Source organism: Squalius cephalus (genome assembly GCF_949319135.1).
Source record: "Squalius cephalus genome assembly, chromosome: 7".
Lineage (NCBI taxonomy): Eukaryota > Metazoa > Chordata > Actinopteri > Cypriniformes > Leuciscidae > Squalius > Squalius cephalus.
In genome coordinates, this window is record NC_137128.1 from 15,597,172 (window position 1) to 15,622,252 (window position 25,081).

Genomic DNA, 25,081 nt, shown 5'->3' on the forward strand with positions numbered 1-25,081 from the left:
GCATCTGTCTTTTCTATCATTTCACTGTATCTCAGCATCGCGATGTAAAGTTAACGTTATTACTTTAACAGCAGCAGTAAAACTGTTTCTACTGTGATGGTTTAACTTTGCAATCAATCCGTGGTTCAGCAGAGGCTGATATATGACAATAGATGACATTGCGGCTAATTTATCTGATCCTGTCCATTAGCTTTGGTCCATGTACGGCTTTTCAGAATGTCACCAAGTACAAATATTTATGTAATATTTTAGCGCGAAAACTCTAGCTAGCTAGCTGGGAACAATGAAAAGGGTCCAGAGCAGCATATCATCATATTTAATTGACAGGACCGTCACAAAAAAAACAACAACCTAAAACTGCAAATGAGAATGTTACTACAGGTACGATGGACGGCAACTCCCAGCTTCAGCAGAACTCACAGTCCCAGGTTGACTCAAATGAACAAGGACCACAGTGTTGGGAAAGATAAGCTATTAGAGTAAAAATATTGAAAATAGGCTACTTCATGAGTTAATAAGAAAAAAGATTTTACAATTCCTGCAAATGCAGTGATGAAGTTCGTGTTCTCATGATTTATTTTTATGAATAAAAGTGTTTCAAAACATCCCCCCCTCTGTTTTTTTCTCAAATCGCACCCTGTATATATATATATATATATATATATATATATATATATATATATATAGATAGATAGATAGATAGATATAGATATAGATAGATAGATAGGCTAGCCTATATATTTAAGTAGCGATAGTTCATTCCTAAGTTTACTCAAGTGGAAGAATGTGACTAATAAATTTAGGCCTACTAACACACATTCACACCTTGCTGTTTCTCGTCCTCATCCTCTTCCTCCTTGTTCACCCCCTCTTTTACACACTCTTCCTTCTCTCCCTCTTATATTGTTTCCATCCATTGTTGGTATCAACATTCAGTGCAACATTTTGAGTCCGTTTTGGCACTCTGAACTGACTTGTATTATGTACAGTTGGTTTGGTCACATCATTAGAAATAAGTGTGAACAATTTTGAGTCGTTGTGTGTAAACGATGACAACTGTGTTTTACTTTTGTGCGAAATGTGTTTTAGTGAGTGAGAATGTTTAGAGTTTTGCAAAAAGAGTGTATTAGATTTGCAAATAGTGTGTTAACTACCTGAACTTGTTTAATGTTTTACAGAAAAAGGGATTTATTCAACAAATTGGTTTAGGCTATAGAGAATTTGGTTCAGGGTTTAGTGTTTTAGTAATTCAGAAAAACTGTAATTAGGTTAATTATCTGAATGTGCTCCTCCCAAACTTTGTTAATAAAACATAATTTAAAGACATGCGTTAAGTCACTTTGTGCATGCACGTTAATACATGCATGGCGTAAAAATGCATGACATTACCACACAAGGAGTAGCCATACTTGGAGAAGCTCTTAACACTGGTCTGACATGTATAATACACCAACCAATTGTGATTTGACAAATTGACTAATTTTATTGAGCAATGTAAAGTGGAGTGGTAATTTCCCGGTCTTTTGGAGCTCTACTGTCTGTTTTCAGTTTAGAAAAGAATAGTATTATTCTTTACAGGCTGAATTTACAGGAAGACCCATCTCTTTAACCTAGCATACACATAACACATGATCACATTTCTATAATTCAAATCCAGGATTGCTACACTGCATAAATTAGGTCAACTGGACCCAGGAACACTTCCCAGAACATCCATATCCAGACCAAATGGCAGACCTGCACCAAGAGATGACCACAACGCAGCCCTGAATGTCAGCGGACCCCATGACGACTCGACGAGTCCTAGAGACAGATACGAAGACCTCGTTGACCAGACAAGTCCTCTGTACAGACCCATAAGGCCAGCTTCACCTCCTCCCCACATGACGGCATGATGTATCCCGATCTTCAAGCAGGAGTTGGATGAAATATTCTGAGTGATAACAATCCACAATCAAACTTGTGATGCAGTCTGGAATCATAATCACATCATGTTTGTTGGTTTGACCAGAGGAGAACTGGACCCTGACTGACTGAGCCTGGTTTCTCCCAAGGTCCCCTTATTGGATGAGAGCTGAACAATGACACTATTGCCTTTTTAGAGCTGCTTTGCAACATTGACCATTATTTTCCTGTTTCACTGTAAAGCTGCTTTGAAACAATCTGTATTGTATAAAGTGCTATATAAATAAAGGTGATGATAAATAAATGGAGGTGGTGGAGACTTTGTGGAAGTGGTGTTTATTATTATTTTTTCAGTCAGTATCACACTTAACCATATTCATTTGCCAAACACCACAGGTTTTCCCCTATTACTCACACTGCATATATATATTTTAGGACTACATTTTTAGACCAATGTTACAACAAATGTGCACTTACATCAAATTGAACCCCTAACGGAGTACATACAGCACAAGTTTCCAATTAAATACCAAATGCAGATTTTACAAACATTTTACACATGGATACTGGCACGTTCCAACCTTACAATGGGCAACACTTCATTTACACAGCAGTTCTTGTAAAACAAACAAAATGCTGTTTTTTTTTGTTTTTTTTTTTGTCACATCATATGACTGCTATCTTGCTAACTGTAGAGATTCTTCAGCTGAACTTAATGGTTTAAATGAAGTTAAGCCCAGATGCCTTTTTCTAGTCTTTTGGACGTGTTACATAGTCATTGTCAGTTTTAGAGTTTTATACTGGCATATCACACTATACAGTAGAGAAGACATTGTTTGCAAGATCAATAGTTTGTAAATAGTAAATAGTTGATATATCTGAAACAATCACTGAAATTCCATGTGCAAAAATAAGCATATGAAAACATTAAATGAAATGCATAAGATGAGACAAATGACACTTTAAAACATTTCTTAAAGACATCAAATAGACGTTCAGTGTATGTAAAACAGTATTCAAGTGTATGGGGTACTTGGGGCAGTACCTTTACATACATAAGAAGCAAGCAGTGGAGTGATTGTAAAGTAAAATTCTCTGCCAGATGTTTTCTTCAAATGGTGGGTCCCAAAAGTTTTGATGCTTTACAACTAATTCTTGAAAATAATTAAAAAGCATCTATCAATAGTTAACAAAAGGTCCTATTTAAAAACATAACAGATCCAGTATTTGCAACAAAATAAAGCAATCACTCAGCCAAGCTAATATATAGTCCAAAAATCACTTAATAAAATGGTTAAGGGCTCAATGCTTCCCATTGGGAAAACAAAATAATCATTAACATATCTGCAACTTCTAAAGTTGACAAACGGCATTTCCGAAGTGATTATCTCTCATTCAAAGGCTGCATATCCTAAAAGATTTAAGGCAGAAAAAAAAAAAAACAACAACCTCAAATGTAACTAAAATTCACTTTGGAAACTATTCTCTGAATGAGGGTGAATTTCATGTTGTTTCAAAATAGAAATATTTAAACTTATGGCACAATCCCTGAAAACAAAACCTTCACTTAACACTTCCTGAGGCTAAAGCAAAATATTTCCAATATTTCAACTTGAACACTTAACATTCCCAAATTAAAAGAAATGTGCATTTGGCAGATTTCAGAACAAAATCCTATAGAAGTCAAATAAAATCACATAAAATTGAGTTCATGGTTTACTTGTGCAGAGGAGAAGCCTTTATCACCATTGATACTTCTGTTTGGTTAAGAATAAACCTGCGGAAATAAAAATTGAGTTGGGATAATTCATACAAGTGCTGAGGGTCTCTTGAGCACAGCACTGTATTTCATAGGAGCTCTATCTGCCTTCAGCTGAACATTCAACAGGGTGAAGATGGAGATCTCCTGCAGAAGAAGACAACACACCATTATCCACTGCAAGAAATAACCATGGTGTGTGTTTGCTAGGATGTTCCGAGATGTAGCTACGGTGTTGATCCGCAGTTTCTATGATATTTTGAGTGGTTTTGGCTCAGGGTCAAGCCAGACTTTGTTGGTGCCCTGGGAGAGATTTTAGATTGGCATCACTGAAACACTGGCAACACTAAAATGGATTCAAATTACTTACATTTATAAAAAATAACAAATTTGACAAACAACCTGTTCCAAATTACTTTTTAAATATTTAAAAAAAATTAAAATGTACACAAGAGTTACATGAACCATTCAGTACTGGAAAATATTAGGGGACGTAAATATTATATCTGGATATTGTTGACTACCTCACAATACAATACAATACAATACAATACAATACAATACAATACAATACAATACAATACAATACGTATCATGTTAGCTCTTTATTCAATACATATTGTTTGAATGTGCTGCTTTGAACCAAAATGCCTTCATAGTGTAGACGCTCATGTAGGGCTGTGCGATTGATCGTATTTCAATTCTGATTTTCCAACGATTATAAAAACAAGATAAATCAAGCTAAAATGATTATTGTGCTGCTGCCGCATTCCGTCCAAGCGCACTTTTCTTTCCTTCACAGCGGTTCCTCTCCAAGTCAAATTGAACATCCATTCTGCCAAACAAGTGAGTGTTGTAAAATGCAGTCTACTAAACTGCGGGACATGCTTGATATTAAAAAGTGTTATTAAAAGTGCATTAAACTGCGAAAGAGATGCTGTTCCCTAGCCGGCCTCCTGTGCGTGCGCTCCGAGATGGGGAACGGGCATAAGCAAACTTTACTCTGGGCTTCAGATACGCGCCTAAACGGTCAAACAGCCTACACACAAATATGTTGAAATGCCGTTTTGGTAAGTATCCTCAAACACAGTCGGTTATATCTTAAGTGAATGCAAACATTTTGAGAAAGCGTGTTTGAAATGTGTTGGATCTGTGCAGCTCTTGAAGTCATAAATGTTAATCAAACAACAAAAGCACACATTGTTCTTGAATGAATAACTTTTGTAGTTATGAATGAATAACTTTTGTAGTTTTAAATAAGGGTTAGTCTATATTTAATGTATACAGCAGTGTTATTTTACATTTGATTACTTTATTACATTTCTGTTGTAAGCTATTACTCATCTGAAAACTACTGTTAGTACATCTTCCTGAATAACCTAAAGCACTTGAAGGGTTAAAATTTAAGAATATGTTTAAGATCTGCTGATCCTACTTGCTTTATAATATCACATGAAACACTAAGGTGCACTACACTGTATTGGGCATTCAAGGTGAACATGATGGCATCAATTTACTGATTAGAAGTCAGCTGTAAGTCAGCTGTCTAAACATTGTAATAGTCAGGGGTTTTGTTAGTCTTTGATCTTCCAATTAAGAGTTGAACTGTGTGTGAATGTTTACCTAATCTTAGGTCTCGTGACCATTTGTTGTTTATACCATTTGGGGGGGGGGGGGGGGTACCATTATCTCAGTTGGGGGTAATTGCCTCTATTGTCTTTTGATGATTAGATGTAGTGGTCAGCCCTAAGTCTGTGTGTATGTTCAGCACTTTTAAGGACAGCCCACTGAAATGCCTATAAAGAAACCATGTAAAGTTACGTTAGTTAGACAATGTTGGAAGTTTCTACAGCAACGTACAGCCGAGTTCTCAATAAAGAATAACTTCTGTTGAACGCGATCCCAACTGTCTCCTGGTTTGCTTTGAAGAAAGAAAAACTTTACAACACACTTCATTTAATTTGTATTTTTGTTCTGTTGTATTTTTTGTCGGTTTTGTTTGTAATTCGTTTCTTTGTTCTTATTGTATTGCTGACTGTTTACTTGTCTTCTGTAACTGTTTTGAGGACTTTTTACTTACATTAATTGACCTAGTATTAGTTTTAGCTGAAGTATCGATAGTTGTGAAATGTAAAAATTTTAATTTAAAATTTCTCGTATCATGAAATAAGACTTTGATCATATCACTCAGTAATAATAGTGCTAAATAATTGAGATTTCAATATTGACCCAAATAACCGTGATTATGATTTTTGCCATAATCGAGCAGCCCTACGCTCATGTGGGCGAATGCGTTCGAACAGACCACAAAAGACCGCCTACTCTCCTAAAGAGTAAACATTATGGGAAGCGCACTAGCCAGACGGGATTTAAACTGGAGACCCAAGTTTGGTTTGAAGACGAAAAACGTACCAAGCACAATGTTCTCTCACCATTCCTGATTTCTAAAACGCACTTACAGTGTTCGGCATGGTCTTGCGACTGTCGGAGCAGAAATGAAAGCTGCTGCTCACCATATGTTTTTCCGTCGTCTCCGGGCGCGCCACTATCTTTTTGCACCCCAGGTTACCTGCGTTACCTATGCCACAGTTCGGCCTTGTTTTAGCTCTTGTGAACTGGGTTTTCTGAGAACACTGCTATTTGGTTACTAGGGTGTTCTAAGCAGCTGCCAGGGTGTTGCTAGGTTCTGAATGGTTTTAAGAATGTTGATACACTATATGGAGAAAAGTATTGGGACACAACTCTTAAATTATTGAATTCAGGTGTTTGAATCAGACCCATTGCCAAAGGTGCACAAAATCAGACAAGAGTTCAGTGAATTGAACAAGTGTGGTACTGTGATAGAATGCCACCTTTGCAATAAGTCAGTTCGTGAAATTTCATCCCTGCTAGATATATCATGGCCAGCTGTGAGTGGTATTATTGGAAAGTGGAAGCATTTAGGAATGACAACAACTCATCCACGAAGCGGAAGACCTCACAGAGCGGGGTCACCAAGTGCTGAGGAGCATGGTACATAAACGTCACCAAAGCTCTTCTGATTCCATAGCCGAAGAGTTCCAAACTTCCACTGCCATGACATTCTACTGGATGAATGGGCAAAAATTCCCACAGAAACGCTCTACAAAAACTCTAATTTTAATGTCTATTTATTTAGAATGCAATGACACTACAGTCACTGTTGGTGTAATGGTCAGGTGTCCCAATACTCTTGTCCATATAGTGTATATGCAGTTGGTACGGTGTCCCAGGCAGTTTCTTGGGTGTTGCCAAGCGGTTGTTAGCACGTTCTGAGTGTTTTTATGTATTGCTATGTGGTTGCTAGATTCTGAGTGGTTTAGAACATTGTTATGTGGATTGCTGCTTCTGTTATAAATGTAAAAGCATCTTCATGATTAAACAGTTTTTTTTAAAAACATTTCAAAATTGTAAACATTGTGTTTTGCAACTGCACTCATTATAAACCCACCAATATAACAGATATTGAGAAAATGAGGCTTTAAGCAAGCACAAGAAAGCTGCATGGAGTAGCGCACCTGTTGTATGGACTCCTTGCTTGGGTCACCTGTTTCCCAAAAAAGCGTCATCTCTGGTCTTTTTCCCACTTTACGGAAGTTGACCGCCTTTAGTCCCTCTAATGACTTCAAGAGAAACAAAGCATGTTATTTATTATTCATTATTTCATGCATTATTAAAAAGCAATGAATGTTTTTTTCTGTTGTGGCCATTTATAGTGTGCTGGTTTATAGCTCAGCTGGCTACCACAGCATTCAATGGATTTAAAGGTGTTTTCACAGCTGGCAAAATGGGCTTTTAATTAAACTTGATCATCTGAATCATCAATATCAACAAAATCATGGGGCTGGTGGTTCATTGTTGATTACTCAATATATCATGGGACTATTACATTTAGAATAACTGTCTAGCCAGGATATCTTCTGAATTTCTGAAACAACGACCAGGCTAAAAAATACTGCTGATACATTTTCAAATGTTAAATGTTAGGCCTGTAAAGAGAAATCAAAGATTAAATATTTTGGCCTGTAAAGAAAATGTTAGTTCATGATTCATTTTTTTTAAATTCCCACTACAACTTGCACAACGTTCTTGAATGAATAATTTATTAGATTCACGCCGGTCTGTTATTGTAGGGACATCGACTTTACATTTTCACATCCCTAAACATATCCTTTCCACCCTTTTGTTTTAATTTATACTGGACATGAAAATATTTGTTTATTTAAAAAAATATATATTTTAATTTATTTTAATTCTTCCTAAACGTAAATCTTCTGCTTGCATGTTGTTCTTTTCTAGCTAATAATGGGCTTCATAAGCTTGAAACGTCCACCCTGTTACACATTGCATAGTAAATATTAAATATGCTTAATATTTGAAGGGGCAAATAGCACCAATGTAACAGGGTGGACGAGTTTAAGGGACATAAACTCATTAATACGTTTAAAGCAATAAATAAAAATAGGCATGACAATAAATTGTATTTTATGTCAAAGAGAATAAGTAAATGTATATATTAATACTAAAAACTGCTAATTTAGAAATTGAAACATGATTGGGGACAACAAATTATTACAAATTATTTTATAACATAATATAACATAATAATTACAAATTATTATGAATTAATAAACATAATTAAGAAATTGAAACATGAATTTCAATTGGGACATGGGAATTTGCTAGTCAAATGCTTCATTTTTAATTTGTTTTATTATTCTTAGGTACTAATTATGAATTAGTGTTAAGTGGGGTACATCTATGGATGAAAAACCACGTGGTACGAAACTTGATTAACAGTCTTTGCATTGCTTTCCTTATGATCCAAACATTCAGAAAGTGTGGATGAACTTAATTTGAAACAAAATTACAGATTGTTTCTGTAAGACACTGTTCATTTGTTCGCTTCATTTTACTGTTCATTTGTTCGCTTCATTTTACTGCGAATTTGTTTTTAAACAACACACAGTTCGATGCACCTTTCAGAGAGATCCGACAGTAATGTCACAACACAAGAGTGTACATGTACTTTACTTTCACTTTACTGAAAATTATGAATATTAAAACGACAGTGCGAGAAACGACAGTACATTAATTCATAATTTGTTTACACATGCGTTTCATTTAAACACTAATATAATGTAATAACTACCTCACAAATACATAAGGAATAAATATAAGTAAAAAATAATTACGCAGACTGGAGTCTCTTTGATAAATGAGGTGTATGGCTGAATTTCACTGGTTTACTAATTTACTATTTAGAAGGAAAAGCTATGAAAACAAATAGTTGAATAAGTAATACGTACATTACAGTAGATTCGTTTCTGCACTCCATAGCGAAGCACCAGCACATCAAAGGACTGGTCCAGGACCCCCATGACCATAGCTTCTGAATCCAGAGGACCACACTCCTACCAGCAACATCACACTCATTAATAAATGGTTTGTTTACAAACAACATTTCTGCCTTTGCAGATCAATAACAACTATGCTAACATTATATCAAGGGCAAAATGTTTTTGCTCAAATTTGTTCTAAGTTTACTTTATTACTATTAACATACAGAAGACTTTTACTCTATGTGCAATCTGTGCAAATGATAAATAAAACCTGACCTCTTGAGCATCTTTGCTATGATACATACCTTCACAAAGACAGCAAAGAAAAGTTCAGAGCTCAGCTCTTGAACTCTCTTTGAAGCAGTCTTCCTGTCATTGCAGTGGGATGACTGTTTGTGTACTTCTTCTCCTGAGAGACTCAAACGTGGCCCACAGTCTGTAATGACACAGATAGAATAAATATGAGGCTCCAGATAAAACAGCACTTAACTTAAAGTCTGCATGAACCAGAAGTTGTGCATTTCAGAATGAAATGCAATACAGAAAGATAAAAAATAGAGGGTGGGGCTTGATTTTAGTGCACATCCTCGCCATCTCTAGCTCACAGCAGACTGACAATTGGAGAGGAGTTGTTAAGGATGTTCTGCCCAAGCCGTTCCAAAGGGGAAGCAGATTTTGAGAATTTGACTAAAGATTACGAAGATCCTTTTTTTCATTCGGTGGATTAACTTGCACTGGCATTCGGTGGATTAATGATAATTTTAAACTTTCAAATGTGTTCTAGTAAATGTTGACTAGAACTTGGCATGTTCATGTCACACATGTAACCTAATTTGTAACTCAATTACAGTGGGATTTATTAGCATCCTCTTGGTCGACTTTACAAAGGATGTGTTTGGATATCTTTGTAAAGAGTTACCAATCGGGAGAAGGGTATACAAAAGTATTTTGAAAACATTAGATGTGCCATGGAATACTGTGAAGGCTATCATCAACAAGGGGAGACAACAGGGCACCATAATGACATTCCAAATGGGCACCCGTTCAAAATTGATGGATGCTAGAACTTACAGTAGCATTAATTGAGCTGGAGGGATATCTGGCAAGTGTTGGTCACATGCTGCATGTGACAACAACATCCTGTATTCTTCATATGTCTGGGCTATTGGGTAGGGTGGACAGATGGAAGCAATTACTCACAAAAATAAAAAAGAAGAAAAAACATGTAGTCCAAAATGCAGCAGCTTGAGTTCTTACTAGAACCAGGAAGTATGACCATATTAGCCCAGTTCTGTCAACACTCTGGCTCCTTATTAAACATTGTATACATTTTAAAATCTTGCTGATTACTTACAAACAGAGGTGGGCACAAATACATCAAAAACTATTTTGTTATAAACTACAAATACTGGCTCATGAAATGTAACAAAATCAAATACAAAATACTGATGTGAAAAATGTATTTAAATAAAATACAAGTAATTAGTATTTAGAAAATACAAAAATACTCCCACAATAATCTTAAGGTTTTTTTTTTTATTACCTAAAGGTCAATAACACAAATAGTAGCAATAACACAAATATGAGAAATGTGTACATTCAAAATGGCGAAGTAGCTAAATAAAAAAGCATGGGCATTTCACTAAATCTCTACAGGGCCTGAAATAGCTCCCTCTGACGTAAATGGCATGTGTAGCTAAGTTCACATCAATGGTGTGGTAGGCTGCCCTTAATAGCAAAATGTGTTTGGTGTAGGCTACGTAGCCATATTATCACCGTTACTCTACTCGGCTTGAATAAGCGTAGAGAGGCATTTCCTCAGCACTGGCTAAGGGAGGGGAAACAGCCATAAATCTATATTTATGTTATGTGCACTAACTTTAATGAGGAGCTTTATTGAAAGGCAATAACAGAAATAGTAGCAATAACACACAACTATGCTACAAAAGAGAAAACTAGTTACAATAGGATTGATGATTATTTTATACAAAATCCGACGGAATATCAATATTTCTCATATGTAATACGTTTAAAAACGTGTAAAAACTGCAGATGGATGTTATATTGTGAACGCTTGCTTAGCATGGAGATTTCAGTGGAGTTACGACAGATGAGCTGTTTCATAATAGGTATGATGTCCTTTTATGAATGACAACACAGTGCATTGATCTCATAAGGCACAATTATTTTCTCTATAATGCCATTCAGTGTGCAATATGTGTGTGTAGACTGTATATTTTTCACAAAACACTTTACCTTAATGCCATTTTTAACAATATTAACCAACTGCAGAACCGCAGAACCATACATCATAAAAGTGTGAGGATGACAGCGCCAGCCTAACAGTCTGATGCCGGAAGTGGGCGGGGTAAAAGCATCTAAGGGGTGGAGATGGGTAGGTTTAGGGGTCAGGGGGTGGAGATGGGTAGGTTTAGGTATGGTATATGTAAGGTGGATATGTATGGTATGCGGTTCCGGCGTCAGACTGTTAGGCTGGCGCTGTCGTCCTCACACTGCTATGACGTATGGTTCTGCAGTCAGACCTATCTCATTTTTTAAGAGGAGCAGCGCTCCTCATTTAGATCCTGTTCAGCCAGAAACAGTCTGACGCAGGCGCAGCGCGCAATGTTATTTTTTTTAATTCAAGAAGGAATTGACCTTTCGCCGAGCCCCGCCCCCCTTAGTTACTGTTGCTACGTCCGACAAACAAATGGTCAAACACGACCAGCGCGACAGATTGCCATGACGGAAAGAGGTATACCCGTGCGTGTCAGTGACCATTTTTGGAGCAATACCTCCGCGATATCCTCCAGATTGAGGCAAAAAGGTTTACAGTATGCAGTGGAGGGATATATTATAATATAAAAATACGCAATGAAGGAGACACGACTACTATCTACGTCTCTATCGAGGCTAATGCTTAACGTAACACCTGTGTTCATACACATCATTTGTGATTATGACAAAGAACAAGGAAACAAGTGTTTAAAAGCATTGTAAGACACTTACTGTTGTGTTCTCTTACGAGAGGTTCTCTCGTATTGCGTAGTTGCTACGCTACGGGAAAGCCTTTCTTTCTCGAGATACTGAAGCCAAAAATTATCCTTAATTTTTATAATCTTGTCAACGCAGTGCGGCAGCCTGCAGACCTAGGGCGAGCTACTAGCGTGCCCATTGGCTGCCCTGCGGCAACTGCAGCAGCCTACCGCTGAGCCCTTGGCGTGACGTCACGACCAATGAGCGCGCTTGGCGCGCTTACTGCGTCACAGCCCGCGAAAAGGGGGGTGTGGCTTAGCGTATATAAACAGGGCTCGGAGGCTGCTTCTCTGATTTCTGTCTTTTCAGCGAAGCTCTTCGCATCGCTGCTCTCTGAGGAAGCCGCCGTTGAATCAAGCGACCAGCACGCCGAGGATCTCAGCCTGAGGACGCCGGCCGCCTTCGCCGCCTTCAGCCTTCCCTGCCTGCTTCGCTATCCGGCGAATATATCCTTTACTGCTCTGTGTTGTATGTGTGTGTGTGTTCGCCCCGCGACACACTTTGCATCTAAAAGAGCGCGAGGCGTTGTTGCAAATGCCTCGCTCATCCTGTGGCTCGTGCAGAGCCTCGCTCAGCGACGGAGACCGCCACGTGGTCTGCGCTCTCTGCCTGGGCCTCGACCACGCAGCCCGCGCCCTCTCCACGGGCGGCTGCGAACAGTGTGAGGACTTGCCGATGTCGACCCTGCGGGCTCGACTCGCCATGTTTGATGATCCTCCACCTTCCCCGGCTGCCTCTTCAGGGCCGCGAAAGAAGAAACGCCGCTCTCAAAGGCCTCCCGAGCCGGTGGTTATAGCTGAGCGCTCGCCGGAGCCCCTCCCGCGAGCCTCGCTCTCTCCTTCTCCCCCGCCCTTCACCGACGCGCAGCGGCCGGCCACTGCCTGCACTGCCGTCGCCTTTGGGGATGAAGCAGATGACGCCGCTGACAGCTGCTCTCTGCTTGCTTCGGACAGCGAGGAATGGTCGGGCTCTCACCGCTCCGCCTCCTCGACTCCAGAGTCTGGCAGGTCCCGCTCCAGTGTTGACGCGGAGCTTATCCGCCTCCTCACCAAAGCGGTCGACCGACTGGGATTGGACTGGTCCCCACCCAAGGAGCCCGCGCCGAACCGACTCGACGGGTGTTTTCTGCCTAGCCGCCGCCAAGCGCCAGCCTCTAGGTCAGCACCCTTCCTGCCCGAGCTCCATGCGGAGCTATCGAAGTCGTGGAACGCGCCCTTCTCCGCTAGACTCCGCTCATCTGTCTCCTCGGCCCTCTCCCAGGTGGACGGGGCCGCCGAGAAAGGATATACCGGCATCCCTTCCGTTGAGGAAGCGGTGGCAACGCACCTTTGCCCGCCGTCTGCTAGATGGCGCTCAAAGTCTGCCCTGCCGTCCAAAGCCTGCAGGACCACATCAGCTCTCGCCGGCCGCGCATTCGCCGCCTCCGGCCAAGCTGCTTCCGCCCTGCACTCGATGGCTGTTCTCCAGATCCTGCAAGCCGACCTCCTCCGTGAATTGGACGAGAAGGGCTCGGATCACACAGCCTTAACAGATCTGCGCAGCGCGACGGACCTTTCGCTCCGCGCTACCAAAACCGCTGCACAAGCCATCGGCAGATCCATGGCCGCGCTCACCGTCATCGACAGACACTTATGGTTGACGCTGGCGGATATGAGTGAGTCAGAACGCGCTGTTTTCCTCAACGCCCCGCTCTCGCCCACTGGCCTCTTCGGCCCTGCGGTCAGCGGGATTGTGGACCGCTTCTCTGAAGTACAGAAGGCGTCGCAGGCTATGAATCTCTTCCTGCCCCGCCGCTCGAGCCCAGCCGCAGGCCGCTCTCAAGCTCAGCCTCCTGCGCGCAGCTCCACACAGCGCTCGTCTCGGCCACCAACTGCTTCGCAGCGACGCCAGGGCGGCCGCCCTAGGTCGCGCTCAACCAGCCGTCACAGACCGCCGCCCCCCCGGGGTCCGCGTCCCAAGATAACGCTGAAGTCTGAGCCCGCGAAGTCCTCCTAGCACCCGCAGGGAGGAAAAGATGGCTGAGTCCCGCTGCGGCCGGACCGCCATCAAAACGCCCAGCTCTGTCAGTCCCCTCAGTACAGGCTACTGCAGCAGCTTACACCGCAGCCAACGAGCCAGTAATACCACTCGCTCGCCTGCACACAAACGCCGTTTTTACGGCGGCCCAAATAAATCTCAGAAAGAGTGTAAATTCGGGTTTTCCGGCTCCGGCCGAAGGTGTTGTAAGTGCAGAAAATGTGCCCACTCCCACGTGCTCACTGCTTCACACAAACACGGTCCCCATGGTAACGCGCTCAGAGCGCTCTCTCATAAAGCGGTCACACACCGCTCGAGTACTAAGTGTAGTAAATGTGCCCACAACTCTGTGCTCACATCTACCCGTAACTCGCTCTGTCACTCGGTTACCCCGGGCAACAACGGCTCAGGCCGAGAGTATTATAAGTGTAGAAAATGTGCCCACTCCCATGTGCTCACTGCTTCACACAAACAGGGTCCCCATGGTAACGCGCACAGAGCGCTCTCTCATGAAGCGGACGCAAGCCGCTCGAGTATTAAGTGTAGAAAATGTGCCCACAGCCTTGTGCTCACACCTACCCGCTGTTCGCTCTGCCAGTCAGTTACCTTGGGTCACAGACCCTCTAAAGCTCCCAAACACTGGCCATGTCATAAGTGTAAACTCTGCGCCCGCTCACGAGCACGCGCACTCACTTTTAGACATTATAATCCCCACGCCACTCTCGCGCCTGGGATGTTTGACAGCAAATCACGCTCCATCCGATGGGACCGAGCTACTGAATGCTGTTCAGTCGGCCAATACTGTTTACCAGCCCCCGTGTTCGAGCACCAGCGGCGCGCACGCCGCTCCATCCTCTCTGATACAGGTTCCCCATCCCGCGCAGCGCGGCGATCTGAACCCAGAGACCATTCGACCCCTAGCTATGCATGCGAAAGCATGGGAAGCGATTCAGGGCGCGTCAGAATGGGTGCTGAATACTATAAAACACGGCTATTCGCTTCAATTCGCTCGTCGCCCTCCGCGCTTTACAGCACAGACGGAGACGAGAGTGAGTTCAGAAGCTGCGCACCTGCTTCAAGCAGAAATAGCGAAGCTGCTGCGCAAAGGGGCTATAGAACAGGTTCATCCTTCCCTGAGCGAGTCGGGCTTTTACAGCCGCTACTTCCTCGTACCCAAGAAGGACGGAGCGTTAAGACCTATTTTAGATCTGAGACATCTGAACAAAGCCCTCATGAGACGGCCGTTCAAAATGATCACAACCAGAAAAATCCTCGCGCAGATTCGCCCAGGAGACTGGTTTATCTCTCTCGATCTAAAAGACGCATACTTTCAGATCCAGATAACTCCCCGTCACAGGCCATTCTTGAGATTCGCCTTCAACGGTCGAGTATATCAGTACACAGTCCTGCCCTTCGGCCTGTCTTTGGCACCCCGTACATTTACGAAATGCATGGACACGGCCCTCGCTCCCCTGAGAAAACAGGGAATGCGAATACTGAATTATCTGGACGATTGGCTTATTCTAGCGCAGTCAGAGACGGAACTTGTGTCTCACAGAACAGCGCTTCTCAGCCATTTGGAGGAGCTGGGTCTCTCGGTCAACTGGACCAAGAGCTCGCTATCGCCCCGTCAGTCAATTTCCTTTCTTGGAATAGAACTGGACTCGGTGGCTATGACGGCCAGACTGTCGGAGCAGCGCGCGCGCCGCATCCGCCTCCTCGCCGCATCCCTCCAAATAGGCAGCCGGGTTCCGCTGAGGACATTCCAGCGTATCTTGGGGCATATGGCCTCAGCTGCAGCAGCGCTCCAGCTGGGCTTACTGCGCATGCGCCCGCTTCAACGCTGGCTGAAAGCGCGCGTGCCCCACCGAGCCTGGGCGGCCGGCGGCTTGCGAGTCAGAGTGAATCAGGGCTGCATTTCAGCCCTGCAGCCCTGGCTGGCAGCCGAATGGTATCTCACGGGAGTGACTATGGGAGTGATTTCACACCGGAAAGTTGTCTCGACAGACGCTTCCAACCTAGGTTGGGGAGCGCTCTTCGAAGGCAGACCGGTCTATGGCCGCTGGTCAGACCAGGAGAATCTCCTACACATAAACTGTCTAGAGATGCTCGCGGTCGAGAAAGCGCTCAAACACTTCCTCCCATTCCTCCACGGTCACCATGTTCTAGTCCGCACGGACAATACATCGGTAGTGGCCTATGTGAATCGCCAGGGCGGTGTCAGATCAAAGACGCTCTGCGCCCTGGCGGAACGCCTCCTCGTGTGGGCTCAGCACTCTCTGCGCTCGCTGAGAGCCGCGCATGTGCCTGGCCACCTGAACGAGGGTCCCGACAGACTGTCCAGGGACAACGTTCCCCCTGGGGAGTGGTCTCTACACCCCCAAACAGTCCAGTTACTGTGGCGCCGTTTCGGCAAAGCGAAAGTCGACCTTTTTGCGTCAAAAGACAACGCTCATTGCCCAGAGTTCTTCTCGAAGAACGAGGACGCGCTGGCCCAGACCTGGCCCAGCGGCCCGTTGTACGCTTTTCCCCCGGTCTCTCTGCTGCCTCAGGTCATCGAGAGAATCAGGGAAGCGCGCCACTCAGTGCTCCTCATAGCCCCATGCTGGGAGAACCAAGCTTGGTTCCCGGATCTAATACAGCTGGCAGACTCAGCCCCCTGGCCGATACCGGTGAAGAGAGACCTTCTCTCTCAAGCCCGCGGCTCGATATGGCATCCCCATCCAGAGCGCTGGTCTCTGCATGCGTGGAGCCTCAACGATTACAGGCTGATCTGCCAGACGGGGTCATGAACACGATCATACAATCTAGAGCCCCCTCTACGAGGCGGCTCTACATGTCGAAATGGTCAGTGTTTAACAGATGGTGCACTGCTAAGGGGCTCAATCCACAGACATGTGGGGTATCGCGAATTCTGTGTTTCCTTCAAGAGCTACTGGACGCGGGCAGGTCCCCCTCCACGCTCAAAGTCTATGTTGCGGCCATTTCAGCGCTCTCTGTTTCAGAGCGGGGCCGCGCATTAGGAAGGAACGAGTTCGTCATCCGCTTCCTTAGGGGAGCCAGGAGGATGAACCCCCCGCGACCCCCCGCGGTTCCTATGTGGGATCTTTCTCTGGTCTTGGAGGCCCTGAGAGCGCATCCCTTCGAACCCTTGGAAACTGTGGATATGAAATACCTCACGCTCAAAACCGTTTTTCTGATAGCACTGTCTTCAGTCAAACGAGTGGGAGACCTTCACGCGTTATCTATTAACGCCGCGTGCCTCGAGTTCGGACCTAATGACTCCAAAGTCATTCTCAGACCGAGGCATGGGTACGTTCCCAAAATTTTGGGCACTCCCTTCAGAGCACAGGTCATTTCCCTCTCAGCCCTGCCAACGCATGGCAGCGAGGCCGATGGTAATCTCCTCTGCCCGGTCAGGGCGTTGAGGAACTACATTTCACGGTCCGCCGCTTTCAGGCGCTCGGATCAGCTCTTTGTTTCGTTTGGTGGGCGCACCAAGGGTCTCGCCGCCTCGAAACACAGCCTGTCCAGATGGATAGTGGACGCTATTGCTGTGGCTTATGCGTCTAAAGACCTGCAGTGCCCATTGGGCATTCGAGCTCACTCCACCAGAGGCATGGCCTCGTCGTGGGCGTGGTCCAGCGGGATTCCCATTCATGACATTTGTGCAGCGGCAGGCTGGGCCTCCCCCTCTACATTTGTTAGGTTTTACAACCTGGATGTTCCCGCCTTGCAGGCGAAAGTGTTATCAGTCTAAGTCTCGCGTATGCCGGCCCACTATCTGTGCGCGGGCTACGGTGTGTGATTTAGCTCTACTGGTTGAGCTGCACTATGCAGGGAATTGTCAGTTCGGACCGGCCGTGCCGCTCCAAACCCCCTAGTGTGTGCTTATGTACGGCGCTAGCCCTCTTTAGGCCGCCCGGCTCTCCGCTATCACGTTCCCCGGGCTCTCCCTGGGACTCATTCAGTGGATGCTGGGCGCGCACGGCGTTGACAAGGGCGTTCCCGTAGCGTAGCAACTACGCAATACGAGAGAACCTCTCGTAAGAGAACGTTTCGGTTACTCACGTAACCTCTGTTCTCTCTAGAAGAGGGAACGAGTATTGCGTAGCCCGCCGTGCTCGCGCCACGAGCTCATTTCGCTTCATGCGACAGAAACCAGAGAAGCAGCCTCCGAGCCCTGTTTATATACGCTAAGCCACACCCCCCTTTTCGCGGGCTGTGACGCAGTAAGCGCGCCAAGCGCGCTCATTGGTCGTGACGTCACGCCAAGGGCTCAGCGGTAGGCTGCTGCAGTTGCCGCAGGGCAGCCAATGGGCACGCTAGTAGCTCGCCCTAGGTCTGCAGGCTGCCGCACTGCGTTGACAAGATTATAAAAATTAAGGATAATTTTTGGCTTCAGTATCTCGAGAAAGAAAGGCTTTCCCGTAGCGTAGCAACTACGCAATACTCGTTCCCTCTTCTAGAGAGAACAGAGGTTACGTGAGTAACCGAAACGTTTTTGTGTGAAAGAAAAAACTGTCTCTGAAAATAAAAGTATATTCTTATACTTAAGAATATAAAAGAAAGAAAAAAAATAAAAATAATTTCTTATGTGTGTTTTTTCGCATAACACGACTAACATTTTAAATGCTGCAAAACACATGGGAGTTATATTGCCGATGCTGTAGTTTATTTGATCAGTCACAGTATATCATTAATTTGACTTTTCAACTACAATTAGGCAGGTGAACTGAAAGCTTTTACAATAGCTATAACTTAGGCCTATATCATTGACAAAAGTATGTGGTGCATTTTATTCCAAAAATGATTTTCTTTCTCAAATTCATGCTTCAAGTTGACAAAGCACAATAAACGAAATCACACAATAACTGTTTAACCAGACATAGCCTTAATTTGCATCTAAACAACTTTCATTGATTGTCTTTCATAATGCACTTACCATAATATTTATTAGGGGGACAACAGATCACAAAAATCGCGGTTGAGACCATAATATTTATTAGTGGGGCAACGGATCATAAAACTCGCGGTTCAGACAATATTATGTTTTTTGAGTTACAGATAGGATCGTTTTTCAGATCAGAAAAACAAAACAAAAAAACCTTTAAGTAGCCATCGATACCACAGCCAGCAGACGTATTTATGCTTCGTAATGTTCGACACATTTAACTGGGATTGGGGCCGTCCACACTGTTTTATCCATTGTAGGCACCGCTCACGTTGTGTTTTCGGCTTTGGGAATGGAAAGAGCATAACTCCTCCAGACAATCTCTCGGGGTATGTAGTGTCCGATTTACAAACGCCATGGGCGCACGCTTCACCATCTTGCTAATTTTTGTCGGACCTGCTCACATAGTAACGGTTGCTATGATGTGTGATTGGACAATGGCCGTTTTGGGGGAGGGGCCGGCGAAAGGTCAATTGCGGAAGGCAGTGACCGTGCTCGGGAGATTTTTCAGCCTTTTAAAAGAACCAATTCTGAGGTGTGGTCATATTTTGGCTTTAACAAAAGTCCCGAGGGAAACCTAATCGAGGATGGTCACCCTGTCAGCAGAACATGCACAAGAAATAGAAACTTCAGATCTGCCGAGTCGTCTTGTGTACCATTAACTGTTGTATAGCGAACGCAAGGCAAGTTAACTTTGACCTCAATACCAAAACTACGTCTGGGAAATAATTGGGCATAAAATGTTGTTTTAAGTTGAACTATTTTATATCAATCACTTGAAATAAATGTGAAGCTTCCGCAAAGAAAAGTTCGCAGCAAGTAACTTAGCTTAGCCAAAGACGAACGAACAAGTTCAAACCTACTAGAGTGACATTTAAGGGATAATAATTTTTATTCATTATACACTTATTACACCAATTTTTTTTTTTTTACCACATAATTACGGGGACATTGAATTGAGATGAATGTTTTAAATATTACCTGTTTATAAATCCATTATGTACAACGTACAAAACAATCGTTCAGACAAGATGATCACAACAATATTATCAAACTATGTAAACAATGAATCAACTCTGATTTAATTTTCAATACAATTAAAAACGGAGACGCAAGACGGCAAGTTGTATTTGAATGAAACGAGAGAGCGCGTCCATTGTGATACATGTTGTAACGTCTGTCAGAGAGTTTGAAGTCTGCCCAGATGAAGAATACGAGACAGTGCAAATGAACTGGTAGTTCCACAAGACTTTTATAGATGTTTTCTCTCAGTTAAGCACACTCTTCACATACATGTCGAAGAGCGAATGTTAAAAGGGAAAAGAAAACACGCTACAAATCAAAGTGTAAGTAAACACATTATAATAAAACAACGGTCAGCAGTAGAGCAGTCATCTTCCTCTTTGCGTGAGCAGTCTCACTCTCACTGTGCGTGCGCGCTCACATAAAAACAGCATGCATACAATAACGTACGCCACAGAAGAAGTTATCTTAAAGGCACATCCACATTCATGTCATGAACACTACTTAACAGGTGTCCGTTACAATGGATGTGCACGGTGTTATAATGCGTTGCTATTGACGACCGTCATTATAAGGAAGGAAATGCTTTAAAAAGTGCATAGAGCTACTTGTTTTATTTGTTGTTTGTTGATTTTCAAATATAAAACTTGTTGAAATGTCTTCAGTGTGAGCATCAACTCTTTTTGAACACTTTCATCTCGTTTTAACAAAACCGTGATAATATTGATAATCGCGATAATTTTGGTCACTATAATCGTATTATTAAATTTTCATACCATCCCATCCCTAGTCCTTCATGTCTATTGCGATCTCAAAATTCTGGCCAGTTGATAATACCTAGAATATCAAAATCGACTGACGGCGGTAGATCCTTTTCGTATTTAGCACCAAAACTTTGGAGTAGTCTTCCTAGCATTGTCCGGGAAGCACACACACTCAGTCAGTTTAAATCTAGACTAAAAACACATCTCTTTAGCCTGGCATAAACATAGAACATTATACATATCTATTATTCAAATCAGTTAAATGATTGTTAGGCTGCATAAATTAGGTCAGCCGGAACCGGGAACATTTCCTATAAAATCCAATGTACTCTTACATCATAAGAAGAATGGAATCTATGCTAATATTAGTCTCTCTGGTTATCCCGAGTTTTACTGAAGTCAGCCGGATCCGGGCCGTATCCAGATCAGATGGTGGACTTGCACCTAGACACGACCACAACACATCCCTGAAGTGTCAGCAGAGATTGTGTCAATTAGACTCTCCCCTGTGAAGACCTCATCGACACAACAGCCATCGGCACTGATCCTCAACAAACCCGTCTCCATACCGGCGTGACTCCGATCTTCAACCAGATGGAACTGGAAAAATATTCTGAATGTTCTGATCCAATCTGACTTCTGACCTGTAATGCTGCCTGAATCATGATCAATTGTTTTTCCCCCCTCTATTCTGTCACCTGATGGGAGTTTTGGTTCCTTGCCACTGTCGCCTTTGGCTTGCTTAGTTGGTGACACTTAATATTCAACAATATCATTGATCTCTTATCACTGTAAAGCTGCTTTAAAACAATCTGTTTTGTAAAAAAGAGATATTTAAATAAAGGTGACTTGACTTAAAATAATTATGGTTTAATGAACCCAAATTGGTTTGAACTTTTGGGCCATGATTTTAAAAGGTACGTTTGGCTGAAAACAATACCGCTCATCACCCAAATAACACCATACCCACAATGAAGCTAGAGCCCCTTTCACACAGAGATTCCGGAAAATACACGGATAAAGTGACCCGGGATTTGACCCGGGTTCGTTTGATTTTGGTTCATTCACACTGCCAGTGATTTTTCCGGAATCAGAGAGTGCGTTCACACACAACCCGTAAAAATCCCGTAAAGACACGTGACATCGATGTGACTTTAATGTCTCAGCAGCGTCTTAAGTTTGCTTATGAGCTGCGATTTCTCTCTCTCGAGAAACCACGCTTGTGCATTTTTTTTCTCTGATTCGTTCATAAATTTGCGCATTACGTACCGTTTCACAGCTGGCGAACGATCCCGGCTTCAGCGTCATCACTACGACACGGCATTATCACGGCTTTTGTTCACACAGCGCGCGTTCTGGGACTGAACACGGCAATGTTACTAGGTCCCCAACACGGCATCGATCCCGGCATAAATCCCGGGTCGTGTTTGCGTTTACACAGAAGGCGCTCTGGCAATTTGCCGGCAATTTCCCAGGTTCAAAGTGCTGTGTGAAAGGGGCTTAGGTGGTGCAAGCATCATGCTATAGGGCTCCTTCTCAGCTGGGACTGGGGCAGTGAACTACTCCAGTTCTTGTTAAAACACTCTAGACATGCTTATTCTGTGCATTTTGATCACTTTTTGTGGGAAATCATATTTTTGTCCATCAGAAGTGTGCTTTCACTTTAAGTGAGTGTGAGTAGTGCAGCAAAAATAGACTCGGCGCCGAAACCCCTGATTCCCTGCTGCTCTATTAAATGTTGCATTGCATAATGGAACATTTCCCTCACTAGTGAGCAGGCAAGCAGGACGTTGAGAACCTCTAGTGGAGCTGGAGCACATTACAGAAAGCCTTCAGTCAAGCAATAGTCACATGCACCCTGACTCTTGAACACGAGTAACTCACCAATGGAGGCGGCCAGTAGACGGTGCACTATGACATCAGCATAGCGTCGTATAGGTGAAGTGAAGTGTGTGTAAAGTGGCACATTCAGAGCATAATGACGGAAGAACTTCTCATCCTTCAGAGCTCCCGAACAGAAATACACCGCCATCTAAACAGGAAAACGATATCAAATAATTCTGATTAGATCACAAGACGTTCAACAGTCACCATTGCTTCAGTTCTAATAATCTGACACATTAACTCTGTTACAATTCAGAGTAAGCTGCGCAACCAGGATGGAATTGACGCTTCTTATACACACACAAAGGCTGTTCCAAACAGCAGGTAGAAAATTATGTTGCTTTGTAAGAAAAATCCTTTATTAAGTGTTCCCAAAATGGTGGACTACAGGAACGGCTTAGATACGAATAGAGTTACTGATACTGGATAAAATACATATTAGTACTGAATAAAATGCAATGATATAATATTCAGTAATATTATCGATTTGACTGCAGTGACACTATTGTATGAGAACAAAACTTGAAAAGAATTGAGCCGGATGACACCAGTGTAATGCTGCATTATAGCCAATTCGACTTGGTTTCATACAGTAATTGATTAATTTTGCAACATCAACAATGTTATTGAACTTAATTCTCAAAGTGGATAACCTGCTTTACCGCCAAATTCTGATGTATCATTGATCATTATTTTCCTGGTTATTATTGCACAGCTGCTTTGAAACCATCTGTATTGTATAAAGCACTTTATAAATAAAGGTGACTAGACTTTAATTAAAAAGGAACGATAATGCCCTTTTTTTAAGTGTTCAATGTATTTTTATGCTAAGAGTATCAAGCTAGAATCAATCTTTAAGATAGGTAGCTGCCAATAGGTGTGTTTCCATCCAAAGTTGCATATTTAATTTAAGCACAAAATTGGAATATCGCATAAAACATTTGTGAATAATGAACAGTTTCCATCCAGTGAGCCAAAGAGAGCAAAATTGTCACTTCCTGATAAACTGGCGCTAAATATCATAAGAAAAATGGAAGTTGCTGCAGTAGGAGAAGCCACTAGATAAAACAACTTCACATAAAATAAATGACTTGCGCATAATTTGAGAATTTATGCGCATTTTGGCGTTTCCATCCAGCGTTATTTAAAGTGAATTATGCAAATGCGCATAAAAATAGATGGATGGAAACATAGCTAATGTAAACAGTGAAGCAGCTGAATTGGGTGTGAAAGAGACAACATCCTCTTCCCACTCAACATGGTGTGGACATATACATCAGAATGGATGAACAGAAAGTGGATTTAAACTGTTAATAACTGGAGCACATCTTCACCTGCATTGGCCTGGAGCACATGTGAGTGAGAACTTCTTTCCTGGCAGCTGTATACTCGTCATCCCCAAAGCTTTCATTCAGACTCCTCTGTCATAACAATAGACACAGATTAGAATCCGCACAAAATTGTGCAAAAACACACACACACACACACAAGTTTTTTGTGTTTCATGAACACTCTCCATTGAAATTATAATGATATAAATGAATTTTATACTGAACAAACTTTACACTATTTCCTAATCTTAACCTTTTCATTTTCATATATATTTTTAAAAACTTCTGGGTTACACATAGTATAAGCCCTAGTCCTTGAGTAGGAAACAAGACAATGTGTCAGTAGCTGATGCTAGGGGAACACCTTTGGGTTGTGCCAATTGTCTAAAGACCATATAGAATCACGCCAAGCTATGGGAACGGTTCACATATGGAAGGGGGGAAATCTCCTCAACCACCACCAATGTGCAGCATCCACCTGGATGATGAGACGGCAGCCATATTGCGTCAGAACACCCATGACATATCATCGTATTGTGGAGAGGAGACAAAGTGATGAAGCCAATCAGTATATATGTGTGTGTGTGTGTATATATATATATATATATATATATATATATATATATATATATATATATATGTGTGTATGTATGTGTGTATGTATGTGTGTATGTATGTGTGTATGTGTGTATGTATGTGTGTACTGTGTGTACTGTGTGTGTGTGTGTGTGTGTGTGTGTGTGTGTGTGTGTGTGTGTATATATATATATATATATATATATATTAGTGCTGTCAATAGATTAAAAAAAAAAAAAAATCACAATTTTTTTTATGTAATAATTTCACAGTTATTCTCCGAATTAAAGTAGAAACAAAGATATATTATGATACAGTATATTTTAAAGGGGTCATTTAATGGTACATGCACTTTTACAAGTTGATTGTACTGAAGTGTGTGTTGGCAGTGCCTGTACACAACCATCATATAATGATAAAAATCCATCCAGTGGCTTTTTTTTATATCTTCTTATATGTTTTCCCCTCTCCTG

General features: G+C 42.5%; 1 protein-coding gene across 3 annotated transcripts in view; it reads right to left on the reverse strand.

Moving 5' to 3' along the window:
* Positions 1-2,222: 2,222 nt before the first annotated feature.
* The window catches only part of dis3l2 (DIS3 like 3'-5' exoribonuclease 2), an 83,678-nt gene continuing 60,819 nt past the window's right edge, over positions 2,223-25,081 (reverse strand). For all 3 annotated transcript variants that reach the window (XM_079877288.1, XM_079877290.1, XM_079877289.1), the window contains 6 exons: positions 24,036-24,122; positions 22,702-22,849; positions 9,330-9,460; positions 8,992-9,096; positions 7,201-7,305; positions 2,223-3,811 (listed from right to left, as the gene is read on the reverse strand). In XM_079877288.1, coding sequence (XP_079733414.1) covers positions 3,713-3,811; positions 7,201-7,305; positions 8,992-9,096; positions 9,330-9,460; positions 22,702-22,849; positions 24,036-24,122 — 675 coding nt within the window. In that variant the 3' untranslated portion in view covers positions 2,223-3,712. The remainder of the gene's footprint in view (positions 3,812-7,200; positions 7,306-8,991; positions 9,097-9,329; positions 9,461-22,701; positions 22,850-24,035; positions 24,123-25,081) is intronic.